The sequence below is a fragment of the Corella eumyota genome, chromosome 4 (genome assembly GCF_963082875.1).
Source record: "Corella eumyota chromosome 4, kaCorEumy4.1, whole genome shotgun sequence".
Lineage (NCBI taxonomy): Eukaryota > Metazoa > Chordata > Ascidiacea > Phlebobranchia > Corellidae > Corella > Corella eumyota.
The window spans coordinates 15,547,268-15,563,059 of NC_137493.1; the positions used below are offsets into that span (position 1 = coordinate 15,547,268).

General features: G+C 30.8%; 1 protein-coding gene across 2 annotated transcripts in view; it reads right to left on the bottom strand.

Annotated features, from left to right (window-relative positions):
• Positions 1–13,442, bottom strand: part of LOC145751465 (lipoxygenase homology domain-containing protein 1-like) — a 34,398-nt gene extending 20,956 nt beyond the window's left edge. The window contains exons 1-24 of one of the 2 annotated variants that reach the window (XM_082567627.1): positions 12,978–13,442; positions 12,542–12,613; positions 11,943–12,112; positions 11,302–11,442; positions 10,938–11,052; positions 10,408–10,519; positions 10,004–10,069; positions 9,772–9,935; positions 9,185–9,324; positions 8,850–8,929; positions 8,319–8,470; positions 7,957–8,070; positions 6,858–6,978; positions 6,607–6,653; positions 5,798–5,927; positions 5,312–5,415; positions 4,671–4,844; positions 3,977–4,228; positions 3,417–3,594; positions 2,623–2,799; positions 2,341–2,445; positions 1,526–1,665; positions 773–908; positions 72–301 (exon numbers count right to left, since the gene is read on the bottom strand). In XM_082567627.1, the coding sequence (XP_082423753.1) occupies positions 72–301; positions 773–908; positions 1,526–1,665; positions 2,341–2,445; positions 2,623–2,799; positions 3,417–3,594; positions 3,977–4,228; positions 4,671–4,844; positions 5,312–5,415; positions 5,798–5,927; positions 6,607–6,653; positions 6,858–6,978; positions 7,957–8,070; positions 8,319–8,470; positions 8,850–8,929; positions 9,185–9,324; positions 9,772–9,935; positions 10,004–10,069; positions 10,408–10,519; positions 10,938–11,052; positions 11,302–11,442; positions 11,943–12,112; positions 12,542–12,613; positions 12,978–13,316 (3,459 nt within the window). In that variant the 5' untranslated portion in view covers positions 13,317–13,442. Of the gene's footprint in view, positions 1–71; positions 302–772; positions 909–1,525; positions 1,666–2,340; positions 2,446–2,622; positions 2,800–3,416; positions 3,595–3,976; positions 4,229–4,670; positions 4,845–5,311; positions 5,416–5,797; positions 5,928–6,606; positions 6,654–6,857; positions 6,979–7,956; positions 8,071–8,318; positions 8,471–8,849; positions 8,930–9,184; positions 9,325–9,771; positions 9,936–10,003; positions 10,070–10,404; positions 10,520–10,937; positions 11,053–11,301; positions 11,443–11,942; positions 12,113–12,541; positions 12,614–12,977 lie in introns of both variants that reach the window. The other variant, XM_082567626.1, reaches the window with a different exon arrangement.
• Between the last annotated feature and the right edge of the window lie 2,350 nt (positions 13,443–15,792).

Sequence of the window (15,792 nt, forward strand, 5' to 3'; positions counted from 1 at the left end):
ATGCTTTGCAATTAGACGGTAAAATTGTCCTTTCTACATCTATAATAAATCCTTAAAAAATATAATCTTACCTGGCCAGGCAAGAATAAGGGTTTAGGAGGTTGATTTTCGCTGTCATCAGACAACTCCTTGCTCGGTTTCTGTAGTAACAACCTTCGTCCAGTGTCACCGTTCTCACCAATCAAACACAAGTAAATCTCAACCGGTTTAAACTCGTTTTGGGCGGATTTGTTGCGTGATGTCGTTTTACGGGGCGATACAACCCGCTTGCTTGTTCGTATTGAAACCAGATATCTTAAAACTAAAGGATACAATGTCAGTTAATAATAAGCACTGTTGTATAGTAGTTAGAACACTGGCTTCGCTACGTAAGGTTCTGGGTTCGATCCCCACTGCTCTGATCCTGTAGTGCCGTTAAATTAGGCATTAGAAACGGTATGAACTCCTACTTAGCCAGCACTTAATCAGCAGTATAATTATTGGGCAATTATAATATATAATATCTTAAACTGCCACAGTCAACTCGAGACTTGGTCGGGGTAACTGATGTTACTCTATGTTTAGGTCGTAAAGTCAACCTTCTCACATCAAGGATAAACAAATATAAAAAAATTAATTTTTTGTGGAATATTCAACTACTTTCTGCAATTTATCTTTGCCATACAATTAATTACACAAAACTGATTCTATTAAATTTCTAATTTAGAGAAATTGATGTTACAGTTTGTTATTTTAATTAAAATATGCATCAAATAAATATAGTTTAAATTACCTGGTAAAACAGGATTTCCATCTTGTGCAATCGGCGCTAACTCCCTCACAGTGGCTCCATCATCTTGTGTTCTCGATATCCATCTTCCAAACTTAAATCTAATTATCTCGTTTGTTGTCATCTCCTTCATCTTAACCTAGGTGTAAAAATAAATTTAATGACTTGGATTAGTTATCCTCGATGATTAACGAAGAACTTAAACCGGCAGCGTGGTGTAGTGGTAAGAACATTTGCTACACCACACATAAGGTCGTGGGTTCAATCCCCGCTGATCCCATGCTGTAGCGCACTTAAGTAAGGCACTATAAACTGTATAAACTCCTGTTGAGCCAGCACTTAATCAGCAGCATAATTACTGGGCAATTACTATCTATAATATCCCAAACTGCCACTCTGATACCTACTGTAAATATACAATAGGTATCAGGCCAAAGAACACTTGGCTTCACTATATGAGGTCCTTGGTTTGATTACTAGTAACTTTTATGCTGTAGCGCTCTTGAGTAAGACTTCTATTAACAGTATAAACTCTTGCTAGACCAAAAACCAATCAGCAGCTTAACTAATGAACAAATATAATCTATAATATCCCAAACTGCCACAGGCAACTCGAGACTGGGTCGAGGTAACTGATGTTACTTTATGTTTAAGTCGTAAAGTCAAACCTAATATATACAAAATAAATATTTACAAAAAAAAATACCAAAAATCAAAAATAGTACAATTCATTTAAAAATTAAGCAAATTTTTTACTTGTTTAAGTCTCCAGTTGCAAGCCAATGTCGCTTCCTCGCATCCAATCCGAATTTTCTGAATGTTTCCTACAGCTAATAAGTTGGCTTGAAACTCGTCAGTTTGTCCACATTGAAATACACCACCTGCTCCACCTTTACCTAAACAAATTATTTAAAATATTGTAATGTAAATTTTCCTGTTAATCTTTTGTATAAAAAACGTATTATAAATTATAGTATTTTTTTGCGTAAGATTTACGTGCAACTATCCACCAGCTCGTATCACGAATCATAATATAATACAATTAAAAAGTTATAGCAACAAGTCACGTGACACAGAACGCGTGATAAAGATAAGGCGTAAAGACGGGACTCTAGGTGTAAACACGTGACAAGAAATATTTAGACATAAAAGTAATAATCTAAAATTAAATTATATAAAAATGTCTAAAAATTAACTTTATTTTTTTTTAATTGGACATTTTAATTAAATATGACAAAAAATTAACAAAAATTACACAAATTGATTTTTTTTATATATATCTTTATTTTTGATGTGGAAAGGGCAACTTTACAATCTAAATATAGAGTAACAACAGGTACCCTGACCCAGTCTCAAGTTGCCTTTGACAGTTTGGGGATAATATAAATAATAATCGCCCGATAATTACACTGCTGATTAAGTATTGGCTCAGTAGGAGTTTATACCGTTTATAGCACCTTACTTAAGGGCACTACAGCATGAAAACTATGGTTAAATCTAGCATGTTTAAGCTAGGATTTTGAAAGATTCAATATTGAATTTTGATAATCTGTATTTTTATATTTTCTTACCTAATGTTATTGGGCCTGATTTTCCTTTATCTCCATAAACATGTAAAGTAATTGTTTCCAAACTACCAGAATTCCCAGTTGTTACATAAATCCTATAATCTCCATCTATAAATATCAAACTTTATTTTTTTCGCAAATTACTTTTTTTTAACTTTGCCAGACCAGGGTTTATTCATTACAAATCAATCTACCGCAGGCACTGAGTTAAACTACATGAGGTCCTGGGTTTAATTCCTGTTAATTCCGTTTTTTAAAAATTCAACAAAAATTGAAAATTTTTACCATTAGGTCCAGTGTCACTAATTTCTCTGTCCTTCAGTGTTACAGTAGTTGAAGTAGACTTGGGTTTAATTGGGGTATCATCCCTGCTTTTAATTACTTGGTTAACTGGAGGTGAAATGATAAAAGAAGGTTCTGGTGTAAGCCATTGTTCAGCGTGTTCTTTACGTTTTTGACCAACTGGAAAAAAATATTTAAAAAATTTTGATTTACAGAAAAAATCTGGGTAAATAAAAATAAATTTTTGATTTTATTTTGTTTATTTATTTTTTGTATATCTTTATCCTTGATGTGGGAAAGTCGAATGCGAGACTTAAACAAATAGTAACATCAATTACACCGACCCAGTCTCGAGTTGCCTGTGACAGTTTGGGATATTATAGTTTATAATTGCCCGGTAATTATACTGCTGATTAAGTGCTGGCTCAACAGGAGTTTATACTGTTTATAGCGCATTACTCAAGGGCGCTACAGCACGAGGTCAGTGGAGATTAAACCCACGACCTCATGTGTGGTGTAGCAAGTGTTCTTACCACTACACTATTTAATATAATACTCAACTCTATTACTGGTTAAATTTCCATATATGTCTTTTTGTATTAAAAGCATTTACATCACTAAAAGTAAGATAACTTAAATTTGTTAAAAAAAAGTGAAAATATAAAAAACTGGCAAAGGCAACTATAGACTTGGCCAAGGCAAACGTTACTATATGTTTTGGCTGTTAAGTCTGCCTTTCCACACCAAGATTCAAAAAGTATTTAAAAAAAATATAATAATATTGACTACCAACTTACACATAATAACTTCTACATAAAACTGGGTGTTGGCGTCGCCAGTATCTACAGTAGGTCGAGCTTTCCCGTTCGTATTAAGTCCAATAAACACTCCCCTGTGCTTCATTGATTGTAAAGTCACATAACCTCCCAGTTTGTATTTCTGGATTTTAAAGTGACAATATACATCACCAGAACCCTAAAAATAAAAATTTAAATTATTTGGGAATTAAACCCAAGGCCTTGTGTAGCAATCAAACAGTCCCTTACCCACTATACAATCTTACTTAAGCCAACTGCAGCAGTAAATGTTACACTTAAAGCTCAAAATATTACAAGAATGTAACATTTAACACTTCTGTAGAGCATTGAGTAAGTTGTATAAACGGTATGAACTCCTGCTAAGCCAGCACTTAATCAGCAGTATAATTGCCAGGCAATTATAATCTATAATATTCCAAACTATCAAAGGCATACTCGAGACTGGGTCGGAGTAACTGTTGTTACTCTATGTTTAGGTCGTGCATTCGACCTTCCCACATCGAGGATAAAGAAATAAAAAACAAAAATTCGAAACTTACCAAACCATCACACTGCCCATCTTTTATTCTCAAAAACTTTCTCGTATCCCGAACACACTGAAACATCCGAACTCCTTCTGCTATCTTGATCACCCGATAATACGAAAACTGCTTTGGGGAGGTCCCCTTCATGACATCATCATCATTGTCTGTGCGATGGCCCGTTCCGATGACATCACCAGTTGACGTCACAGCTAGAGCTTGGGTAGGACTTGTGTTGAAAAGAATTATGGATTCGTGTCGAAAACAACCCTAAAAAATAAAAATGTTAAAAAAAAGATTAAACCTAAATTGTTGGGGTTTGCAAATATTTAAACCTGAGGCCTTGAACTAAACCTATTTCCTTTAACTAAAACTATAAAACTAAAATCAAAAAAACATTTAAAAAAAAAAGATTTTTTGATTTTTCAGAAATGTATATAAAATAGGTTTTGTTGGATTTAAACTTGCAATATCATACGTCAAAATCAATACCATAACCTAAACTTATAGAATTAATAGCACAAAAAAAATTTTTCATAAAAAGGTGAAAAAAATTTTAAGCTTGAATTTAAATTGTTGGGTTTGCTAAGATTTAAACCCATGACCATAAGATGTACCCAATGCCATAGAATAAAATTATACAACTATTGTTACACAATACCGTCAACAGTTTACCATTAGTGTACAGCGTAAAAAAAAGAAAAAAAATTACCTTTACATAAACAGTAAAAAGTCGTCCAGGTTGGTTAGCATGACCTCTAGTGTCAGCTGCCTTGCCGCTCGGGTCAACCGTGGCATGTTGGTTGTGGTATCTACACGACTCCAACAAAATACTTCGATCGGGCTGAACTTTGATCAGAAACTCACAGAACGTCCCACCCTTGCCCTGCAAAATTTTAGTTGTGTTATTTTTATATTAACTAAATAAAAAAGCATGGCCCACAGTCGACATTTTAATTGCCCTAATATGGTTGCAACTCTCAATTTATATTTGCCAGCGATAATTTACCCACACGACAAATTGCACTTTATTTAATTTGTAAGCCTATGAATTGGACATACTTTTATAAATATACAGCCTACATATATCATACACTGCAGGGTAGCATTTTTATACCCTAAACCCAGAGTTAAGTTGCCTTTGCCGTTTAATAAATAGCGTTTAATAGCGTGATATTACATGTGACTTTACAACTTGGAGGCAGTAAGAATCAAACCCTGGATCTCATGCAGTTATACCTATTGTTTTTAACCAATGCATCTTACTGAAAGTTTAGCAATACAATCAACACATTAAAATAATATTTTTAACATTTAAATTATAAGTTTTTTTGTGTTTAATATATTTCTTACTTGTCCTAAAATTCTGTTTTGATCAAGGGCAAGATGGAAAGAAGTTTGTGCAACATTTGAGAACACACGAACATTATTCCTTCTTCTAGCTACCTCAAATGAACCTAAACAAAAAATTTAAATTTTACAACTTTAAAAAATGTGGTCGTGGGTTCAATCCCCACTGATCTCATGCTGTAGCACCCTTGAGTAATGTGCTATATACGCCAGTATGAACTTCTGCTGAGCCAATACTTAATCAGTAGTATAATTATCGGGCAATTATAATCTATAATATCCCAAACTGCCACAGGCAATTAGAGACAGGGTCGGAGTAACTGATGTTACTTTATGTTTAAGTCGCGCATTCGACTTTCCCACATCGAGGATAAAGATATATACAAAAAAAAAATACATTGTAATTTTTTTTTACATCTCCAAAACATCAAATTTTTTTCAAACATTCAATAAATCAAACAATTATTTTTTTGTATAAATAAAACTCACATTGTGGATGGGAGGGATCACCTAATCCATCGATCCCTGCATCACTACGAACACGGAGAGCTTTCTCAGTCGCATGATTCACAAAAACTAATTGATTTCCTCGGTTAAATTTCCATTTTTCTAACTCCCACTAAAACATAATAATTATTGAACATTAAGTAAATTTAAATAAAAAAACAACTTTATAAACTAAACTTTAAGGTGTTTTTGTATAAGACCTAAGGTGGGCACCGAATCGTTAATCGTTAATGAAAATTTTAAGTTAAAATTTAACTTTTAAGTTAACTTTAAAAATCGTTAACGGACCAGTTAACTTTCGTTAAATTGTGCTTCCGTTAATTTAATATTTTTACAAGTAAATCATCTGGCCGCTGTTATTGGGGCATTATTTCAGTTTAGAAAACATCTTCTATACTTAAGTTCGTTTAGTTAAAATGTCAACTAAGTTAAAAATTATTGTTTTTTTTAAAAAAGGGTCGTTTTTTGTTTGTTTTATTTGAATTTTAACGGTTTTAACGGTTATTGTTAACTTCCGTTACAGTCAACTCTATTAAACTAAAAAACGATAATGGGGTTAATGTCTTGTGTAACAAATTACCACTTAACGAAGTTACTTTCTTAGTTAACTGTGCCAACCTGTGTTTAAAACCCAGTCTTAAGATGTTAACAGAAGACATTAGTTGATTGTCTGCCTAATGCATTTTAATTGTTGTAAGTAAGTAATAAATATTAGCTAAAATTGTTAGTTTGGCTGAATATTTTCATAGTAATATAGGTTTAAAGGTTTCTCAATTTAAGGTAAAACTTACAAGTTGGTCTTCCTTGTTTTTATCAGTAAGTCCACGACTTCTTACATCTAAAAATTTAAAATTAAATTTAAATTTATAACACAATCAAAATCAAAAAACTCATCAAAAAATTGCAATGCCTATTTTAAGTATACAAACAGTTTATAAACATGTCAATAAAATCAAATTTCATATTTTAGAAATTCATTTTTTGGGGAATTTTTTGATTAGAAAAAAATTTAAAAAAATTCCTTCTAATTAACACTACTTACTTTGGTTGGTTTTTACATCAATATCTGTGTAGAGTTCTCGAATAATTTTGTTGTCATCTTCCCCCTGATCCAACCATTTATTACATGTGAACTTCCATTCATCTGAACCTACTCTATCCTCCTATATAAAAAAATTTAATCAAAATATTTTAACAAAATTATCACAAAAATTAATAAAAAAACATTAAATAAAAATATATTTTTTTAAAATTAGGCTCTAAAAATAAATAAATTATGACTAAAAAATAACCTTATAGCCAAAATGATGTAAAAGTTATTACATTTTTAACAATACACTATCCTCTTTTATTTAAACAAAATAACTCGAAAATTAATTAAGAAAAAGCAATTTTCAAGCTTAAATATTGCAAAAACATTTTATAAAATAACCCATTTTACCATTTTTTCGCTTTTAATTTTATTAAAAAACAATTAAAAAATCCCCAAAAAAATGAATAATACCTTCACTTAAAAACACTTGTATATATCTTGTACAATTAATCATCCATTTAAATATTACATACTTGTGGTTTAAAGGTTAAAAGTAAAGACAATATACACTTAAGTACTAGTTGTACTTGTACCCACTTAAATATACTGTCAGGTCAAGTCAAGTGTAAGGAAATAAGTTGTTTACCATTTAAACAACAGTCTTAGTAAACTATACAAGATATAAACGGATATATTTGGTTTAATTTTTTTATTTATACAAAACTAAAAAAGGCAATTCAAAATTTTTTTTTATATTACTTTATTTTTGATGTGGAAAGGTCGACTTTAGGACCTAAACATAGAGTAACATCAGTTACTCCGACCCAGTCTTGAGTTGACTTTGGCAGTTTAGGATATTATAAAGACCATAATTGCCCGGTAATTATACTGCTGATTAAGTGTTTGCTCAGCAGGAGTTTATATCGTTTTTAATGCCTTACTTAAGGGCACTACAGCATAAAAACAGTAGGAATCAAACCAAAGACCTCATGTGGTGAAGTCAAGTGCTCTGACCACTTCACCATGCTACCGGTAAAGTTAAAAGTTTTCTGTTAAGCTGTAAAGTCACTTAAAATAAACCAAGTAATTTTAATTATTTTAAACTAACCTTAACAGTAATTTGTTCAAGATACCATCCCGCCCCAACATTTGTGTCTTCATGACCTACAACGACCCGATGCAACATTCCTAAGTTGATCGCTTTCAACCGAAACACACAAGTCTAAAAATATAAAAGTTATTTAAAGACAGTCTGTATTGAAATTCAATATAATAATGATTTACCTAGACTTCAAAGTAAAGTTTAAATAATATAAAACTACAGAAGTGACCGTGCCATCTTATACTGTAAAATAATGTTTAAAACTTAATAAATTTGGCATGTTTTAAATTATAAATTATTTGTAATTTTTCGCTTTTTTTTAATAATTTTTTTTAAATAATTTTTTTTAAAGAAAATTTTCTACTTACTGTTCCTTTAATTTGGGGTAAGTGTTTACCCCCCTGTTGTATCATACGAGGTCCACTGTCACCCATATCTCCGAATAAGGTAATCGTAATTGGGGCCTTTGTGCCGGCGTTCCATAAATTTCCAGTTGTCAGGGACACAATATAAGTGATTTCTATTAAAAAAAATTAATTTAAGTGAATTTTAAAAGTTATAGCTAAAGTCGGAGAAAATTAATTAATATAATTAACAATGTAATAATATATCTACAAACAGATATTGCCAATATTTTTGATATATCTATACAAAACTTTATTACTACTGGTCAATAGTCTGCCCTATAGTCAGAATTTTAATTGTGATAATATGGTCACAATTCGCAACTAATATTTGCCAACGATAATTTGCACACACACACCACAAACAGAAGTTTTATTTATTCAAAGATCTATGAATTGGATGTTCAAGTGTATACAATCGCTTACAAAGCTCTTTCATAGTAGTCATAGAAATCTAATATTTTAAACATAGAAACTTTAAATATTTAAAGTTACCTGGTAGAACAGGTTTATCTGCCAATGTTGATGCAATTTCTCTACAAATTTCTCCATCATCTTCATTTCGAGATAACCACCTAAAAATTTATTTAAAAAAAATATTTTCTTATAAAACCACCTATAAGCAAACACCAAAATAATAGTTATTTTATATATAAAAGACATTAGTGTACAATAAATATGTATGTCTAATTTATAGCCCTACAAAATGTTGCCAGCAAAAATAAGTTAAGAATTGTAACCATTATACGACAACAAAAATGCAGATTTTAAAAACAACTTACTTATATAAGTAAAAGTTATGTCAGTTAGAGTAAGTTATATTGAAGTACCTGTTACATGGAAAAGTTAAAGTTTCTCCGGTAGTAACATCACTTAATATAAGAGAGTCACACAACCAGCCGGGAGAGGTGCCTGAGTTATCGTGAGCTATTCTCACTTTGCGAATCTCACCGATTGAGCCGACACTAATCTGTAAACATATAACAAATCATATCATAAATTAAAATAAAAACAATAACAGGACAAATTTAATTTATTATTTTTTTTTTATTATTTCATTATTTTAAAACCAGCTGCCCAGTGTGGTGGTCAGAAAAATTAATACACCACCATGAGGTCATGGGTTTAATCCCCACTGCTCTCATGCTGTAGCGCCCTTGAGTAAGGCGATATAAACGGTATGAACTCCTGCTGAGCCAGCACTTAATCAGCAGCATAATTATCAGGCAATTATAATCTATAATATCCCAAACTGCCACAGGCAACTCGAGACTGGGTTCAGGTAACTAATGCTACTCTAAGTTTAGGCTGTGAAGTTGACCTTTCCATATCAAAGATAAATGAATGGGTCCAAAAAAATAATTAAAATCTTTAAGTTTTTAAGTCAAGAGTTAATGTAAAAAAACGATTTTCTTACCACAAATTGATCTTCATTTCCACTTCTGAAATTGGTTTTGTTTTCATCGTTTAATAATATTGGACCACTATGTCCCTTGGCTCCATAAACAGTTATGTTAATCTTTGAGTCTGTTCCAGCAGCTGGCAACTCACTTGTTATAACAGTAACTTGCCATTTTCCTTCTACATAATTAATTTTAATATTTAATTTTTTTCTGTTTAAAAACAATTTTGAAATGGTTTATTCTTACTAGTCTTTTTTAATTCCTTTGGCGTTCTTTCTTTGGGTTCCACGACAATCTCGCCGTTCTCAGCAACTAATTAAAACAAAGATTAATTTAAAAGGATAAAAATAAATCAATTTTTAAATACATCTAATTTTAAGATTAATTATCCTCGATGTCCCGAAGCCAAGTATACAGCCAAAACATCGACCCTTTGTTGTTACTTCAACCCAGTCTCATGTTAGCTTTGGCAGTCTAAATTATATGATCATATAGCCTTATATTTAACCCACTTTCTAATTTTTTGCATTACAAAAGTGATACTGTTAACATATTACTAGAGAATTGAAAAGGAACTTAAGGAAGCAATGGGAATCGAACCCAGGACTTCAAATTGTAATAACATTAAAATAACGATGTTTACTTACTACCTTCTTCAATAATAACCGGTCGTTTTAACTTATATTCCATTGGTTGAAACACTTCACGACCAGCAGCAATGAACATGGTAGGACCGAGATATATACCTTGCAGACTTTCAACCTACAAAAAAATATTTTTTTTATTTATTTACTTTTTTTATTAATCTTAATATGGGAAGATTGACTTTATAGTTTAAATATAGATTAACATCCGTTACACCGACCCAGTCTGAAGTTGCCATTGACAGATTGGGATATTATAGATTATAATTGCCCGATAATTAAGCTGCTGATAAAGTGCTGGCTCAGCAGGAGTTTATACCATTTATAACGCCTTACCTAAGGGTGCTACACCATGAGAGCAGTAGAAATCAAACCCGAGACCTCATGTAGTAAAGCCAAGAGTTCTGGCAACTACACCACGCTGCCGGTATTTTAAATATTATTTTTAACTGATTCCAAAATGAACACAAACTTTTTCAATTTATTTATTTTTAGACTACTTAAATTTATTAATTTTTAAGCTTAAATTCGTTCACTTTTCTTCCATCAGGTGTAAATAACTTTTGTACTCTCATCCGGAATATTTCTCCAATATCCTCCATAATACTTTCAAAACTTTGTGGCGTCCGGCGGCTTAATAGAATACTGTGTCTGAAAAATATAAAAAAGTGAATTACAATAATACAATTAAAATTAATGCGATGCCAAAAGCAAACCAAAATTTTAATATTTAAAATTTAAATTTTTTACAATCAAAATAAGTTTAATAAAAATGCCAGCAGTAGGAATCAAACCCTAAGCATTATTTGTATTAAAATAAACTACAAAATGTAAAAAACCAAAATCAAATTTAAGAACTTTGTGCAAGAAACATTGAGTAAAAGTTTTAGATCTAGTTACCTAAATGTTGGATCTCCATTTCGCACAATAATTATTTTCTTTGGAGTTTTAACTTGAGTAAGTCTAAGTGGAACTCGTAAGTTTTCTTCATCACTTCGTCGAACTAATTGAGCCACTGCACGAGTTCGAGTTTTCGGTTTGCTAAAAATTAAAGAAAATTTTTTTAAATTTCATTAATTTAATTTTGTTTTTGTGAGGCATAAATTGTAGAATGTCAGCCAGTATTCCACAGTGGCTAAATACATTTAGTAAAACTGTCTGAGGTCTTGGGTTTAATTCCCACTGCTTACCCATAACTTCCAATCTCTAAAACAAATGCAGAAATTGGCAAAATTATCAGGCAATTATAATTACCGGCAGTGTGGTGTAGTGGTAAGAACACTTGCTACACCACTAATGAGGTCGTGGGTTCAATCCCCACTGATCTCATGCTGTGGCGCACTTGAGTAAGGTGCTAAAAATGGTATGTACCTCCTGCTAAGCCAGCACTTAATCAGCAGCAAAATTATCAGGCAATTATAATCAAAAATATCCTAAACTAACAAAGTCAACTTAAGACTGGGTCAGGGTAACAAATGTAACTCTATGTTTAGGATAAGAAGTCAACCTTCCTATAAATAAATTTTAAACACTTCACTTACCTAATAAACCATGGGGGACGGTTGTTGTGTACTGCATTAAGATTAATCGGTTTAACTGTTTTCTTATCAGAACAAACGTACGATTTTCCATCTTCAAATTCATCCAATCGATTAATTCCGTGTGTACCACTAGGGGTGCTGATGGTACGAACACCAAATGGTAAAGGAATCTAAAATAAAAAAGAAAAAATTAAATAAAATTTAAGAATTAAGTCCCTAAACCAAGGATCTTAGGTTCAATTACTACCGGTGCCAAAAAATAAAAATAAATATAGGTATTTTAATAGGTATATATGTAATCCAATTTGAAAATTTACCAAAGATTAGAATAATTTTTCTATTTTTGAAATATGCATAAAATATGTGTTTGTAGATTTAATAAAAAGCCACACCTTTTCCATTATTAAATAATAAAACCGTTTAAAAAACCACAATTACATAACGATAAGTCTTAATGTCATTAAAGATTTACTTTTAATACCTATTCAAATATTTAAAGATTACCTAAGAAAAAAATTATCCAAAATTTATATTTTTTATGCCTATATTTGTCAGTTATAAAAGGTATATATATATATATATATATACCATGTACTTACACGATCTGATAGGGCTTCTAGTAGAGAATCAAATGTTCGAAAATTTCTTCTGGTTAAAGCAACTTTATAAGACTAAATAAAAATCAAATAATTTATATTAATAGTAGTTGAACATACAAAAGCATCCCAGTATATATTAGACTGTACGTGGGGGTGTAGTGGTTAGAACACTTGGCTTTACTACATGAGGTCTTTAGTTTGATCCCCACTGCTTACAAGCTGCAGCACCCTAAGATAAAGCGCTATAAATGATATAAACTCCTGCTAAGCTAAAAAACAACCAGCATTTTAATTTTCAGACAATTACATTCACTAAAATCCCAAAATTTTTAAAGTCAACTTGAGATTGAGTCGAGGTAACTGGTGTTACTCTATGTTTAGGTTGTAAAGTTTATCTTCCCACATCGAGGATAAATAAACACAAAAAAAACCTTACCTGCATTTGAGCATCCCCGCTTCTATAAAACGAGACATTCTTTGCTGCGGCGTAAGAGGCAGAATACTTGACACTATGACGAGTGGACGGAGTTCTATTTGAGCTACCATTACTACTCCCCGCAATCCCACTCATGCGAGTCATAGGCTGTAGAAGATTTGAGTAATAATTCATTGTTGATGCCGAAGGCTGGCCCCCTAAATTTGAGTGGTTTCCTAAGTTTGAGTGGTATCCTAACTTTGAGTTTGTGTTGCCTAACTTTGAGGCATTGTTTGATGATGCGTACTCATGGCGTCGTGGCATGGTGTAATCATATGTCATTGGTTTGTTCACGATCATGATGAAAACTCATGAGGAGTATCGTGAGTCGTGAGTTTCGTGAAATTGGTGATGTTGAATTTAAGAAGTTGTTAAAGTCGATTTTTTCATTTTAACAAAATTAATTTAATTCCCTTTTTATTTTAATTTGTGAAATCTAAAATTAAAAAAAAAATTAAACAATTATATATAAATATATAATGTTTTTTTCTGTTTATATATATATATACATTTATCCTTGATGTGGGAGGGTCGACATTGCGACCTAAACATAAGAGTTACAACTGTTACCCTGACCCAGTCTCGAGTTGCCTGTGGCAGTTTGAGATATTATAGATTATATTTGCCCGAAAGTTATGCTGCTGATTAAGTGCTGGCTTAGTAGGAGTACATACTGTTTATAGCATCTTACTCAAGTACACTACAAGATGAGAGCAGTGGGGATCGAACCTATGGCATCATTTAAAATTAAGGTTTTTAAAAATTTTTAAATGATAGTTCGAATACATATTCTTTTTAAAATTAAATTTAACAAAACCATTTAAAATACATCTACAAAATTTACACTAAGTAAAATTACTCAGTTGTATAAAAATAACTGGTTTAGATTTCAATTCCTAATCATTCAATCATAGGTTTATATACAGCATCATAATTTAATAAACATGTCAAAAAATCTCAAAATAGTAAAGCCAAATCTGGCCAAAATCATTAAAAAATATTTAAGACTATGTAGGTTTTTAACCAAAAAAAAATCCATTTATAATATTGTTGTTATTTTTAGTTGTTATTAGTTACATATACCCATAAATAAACAAGTATATAAAGGTAAAATCCCCGTTTAAACGCTTTCAATGAAAACCGCTGAATAAATAATAACTATTTCAATTGTTAAGTTAAAATTAAGTCATCACAAAAGCGATCTAAAAAAATTTCGGTTAATACTAATTTAGCGCGTTTGGATAAAAAAACGACTTTTATAATACTAGATATATAAAGGATTTTATTTAAAGTTTAGATACACCAGTTTAACCGTTCTTTAAGTATCTATTTAAAGCTGCGCTTGACTTAAAAGGCTACAAAAATTGTCTAAGCTATATAAATAACTAATATAAAAACATCGCTTGCCAAAAAATTACATCTAAATTAATACTAGCGCTTTTTTGTTGCTATATTATTTATATAAATGTACTTTTAGGCTTTGGTATATAGGTTTGAATCAGTACAATGGGCGTATATATAATTCACCGACGTAAGAAAAGTAAATATCAAGTTTCTTGCCAAAAAAACAGCGGCCTTTGTTATCACATTGTTACTTGTTTAATTACATTTGGCGCGCTAATTAACCTAAAGAAATATCATAATATAAAAATCTAATAAATAATAAACAATTGACACTATGTTATTTCCTCTAAATAATCTGTTTTAGGCGCAAAATTGTCAGACTTTTTGTATTAAAATTACTACTTACAAAACCCTGAAATTCCTACATGCGCTTTCCAAACCATTTATTTACCTACGCTGTAAAACGCCTACTAACTTTCTATCGTTGCTAGGTTAACTGATTCAACAATATAAAACAGGTAAACAGTAGTAAAATAAACGATTCAGCACTAAAAATGGAACACTGAATTTTTAATTAAATAAAAACGATCTAACAATACCTAAAAATCTAAAATTAATATTTAAATATTTCTGATTTAATTAACCTATTATTAAAATACAAATTTTAGAAGCCTAAAAAGTAAATATTTTTGGATAGCAACATATCTTAATAACACTTTAACAAAAACGAAGGCCCGCCTATTTTATTGTATTACAGTCTTACGTGTTGCTTTCTTTTAGGAACCTTAAGAATAGGGTATAGATTACAACTTTACAATAAAATCAAAAACCATTGTAATCTCACTTCGCAACGTTAAAAAACAACAACAAAAAAACAAGGAATGAAAAAGGATTGGAATATTACAAAACCGAAATAAAAATAACTTTTTTAAGCTGTAAAGGCGGCGAAAAAATATTGTATTGTCAAAAATCTTTGTGTTCTGTTAAACAAAAAATGAACATTGTAGAAGACTTGGTTGTGAATCGAATGTTTTATTTACTAAGCTAACATTGGGTTTGTTAAAATAATAATAAGATCAAGCAATGGATTATCACATTTTAAATCAAACATAGAATACGATTTAGAGTAATAAAAATGACAAAAAATCATAATTTAAAGCCTTATTATACGGACATACTGTACATAAATCTCAGCAATAAATTAAAAGTAAAAAAATTTAAAATTTCCCAAAAAAAAAACTATTAAAATTTAGCAAAATCGATACCTTAAATTTAAAAATTAATCCTTTAAAAATTGCTAAGCTAAAAATAAAATTATAACTCAAACAAAAAAATGCATTTTTTAAATATTTTTTTAACTAAATTTACGCTACTTTTTCTATATAAGCCTTTATATAAATTGACCTTTACTATCCAATACTACAGCACAATA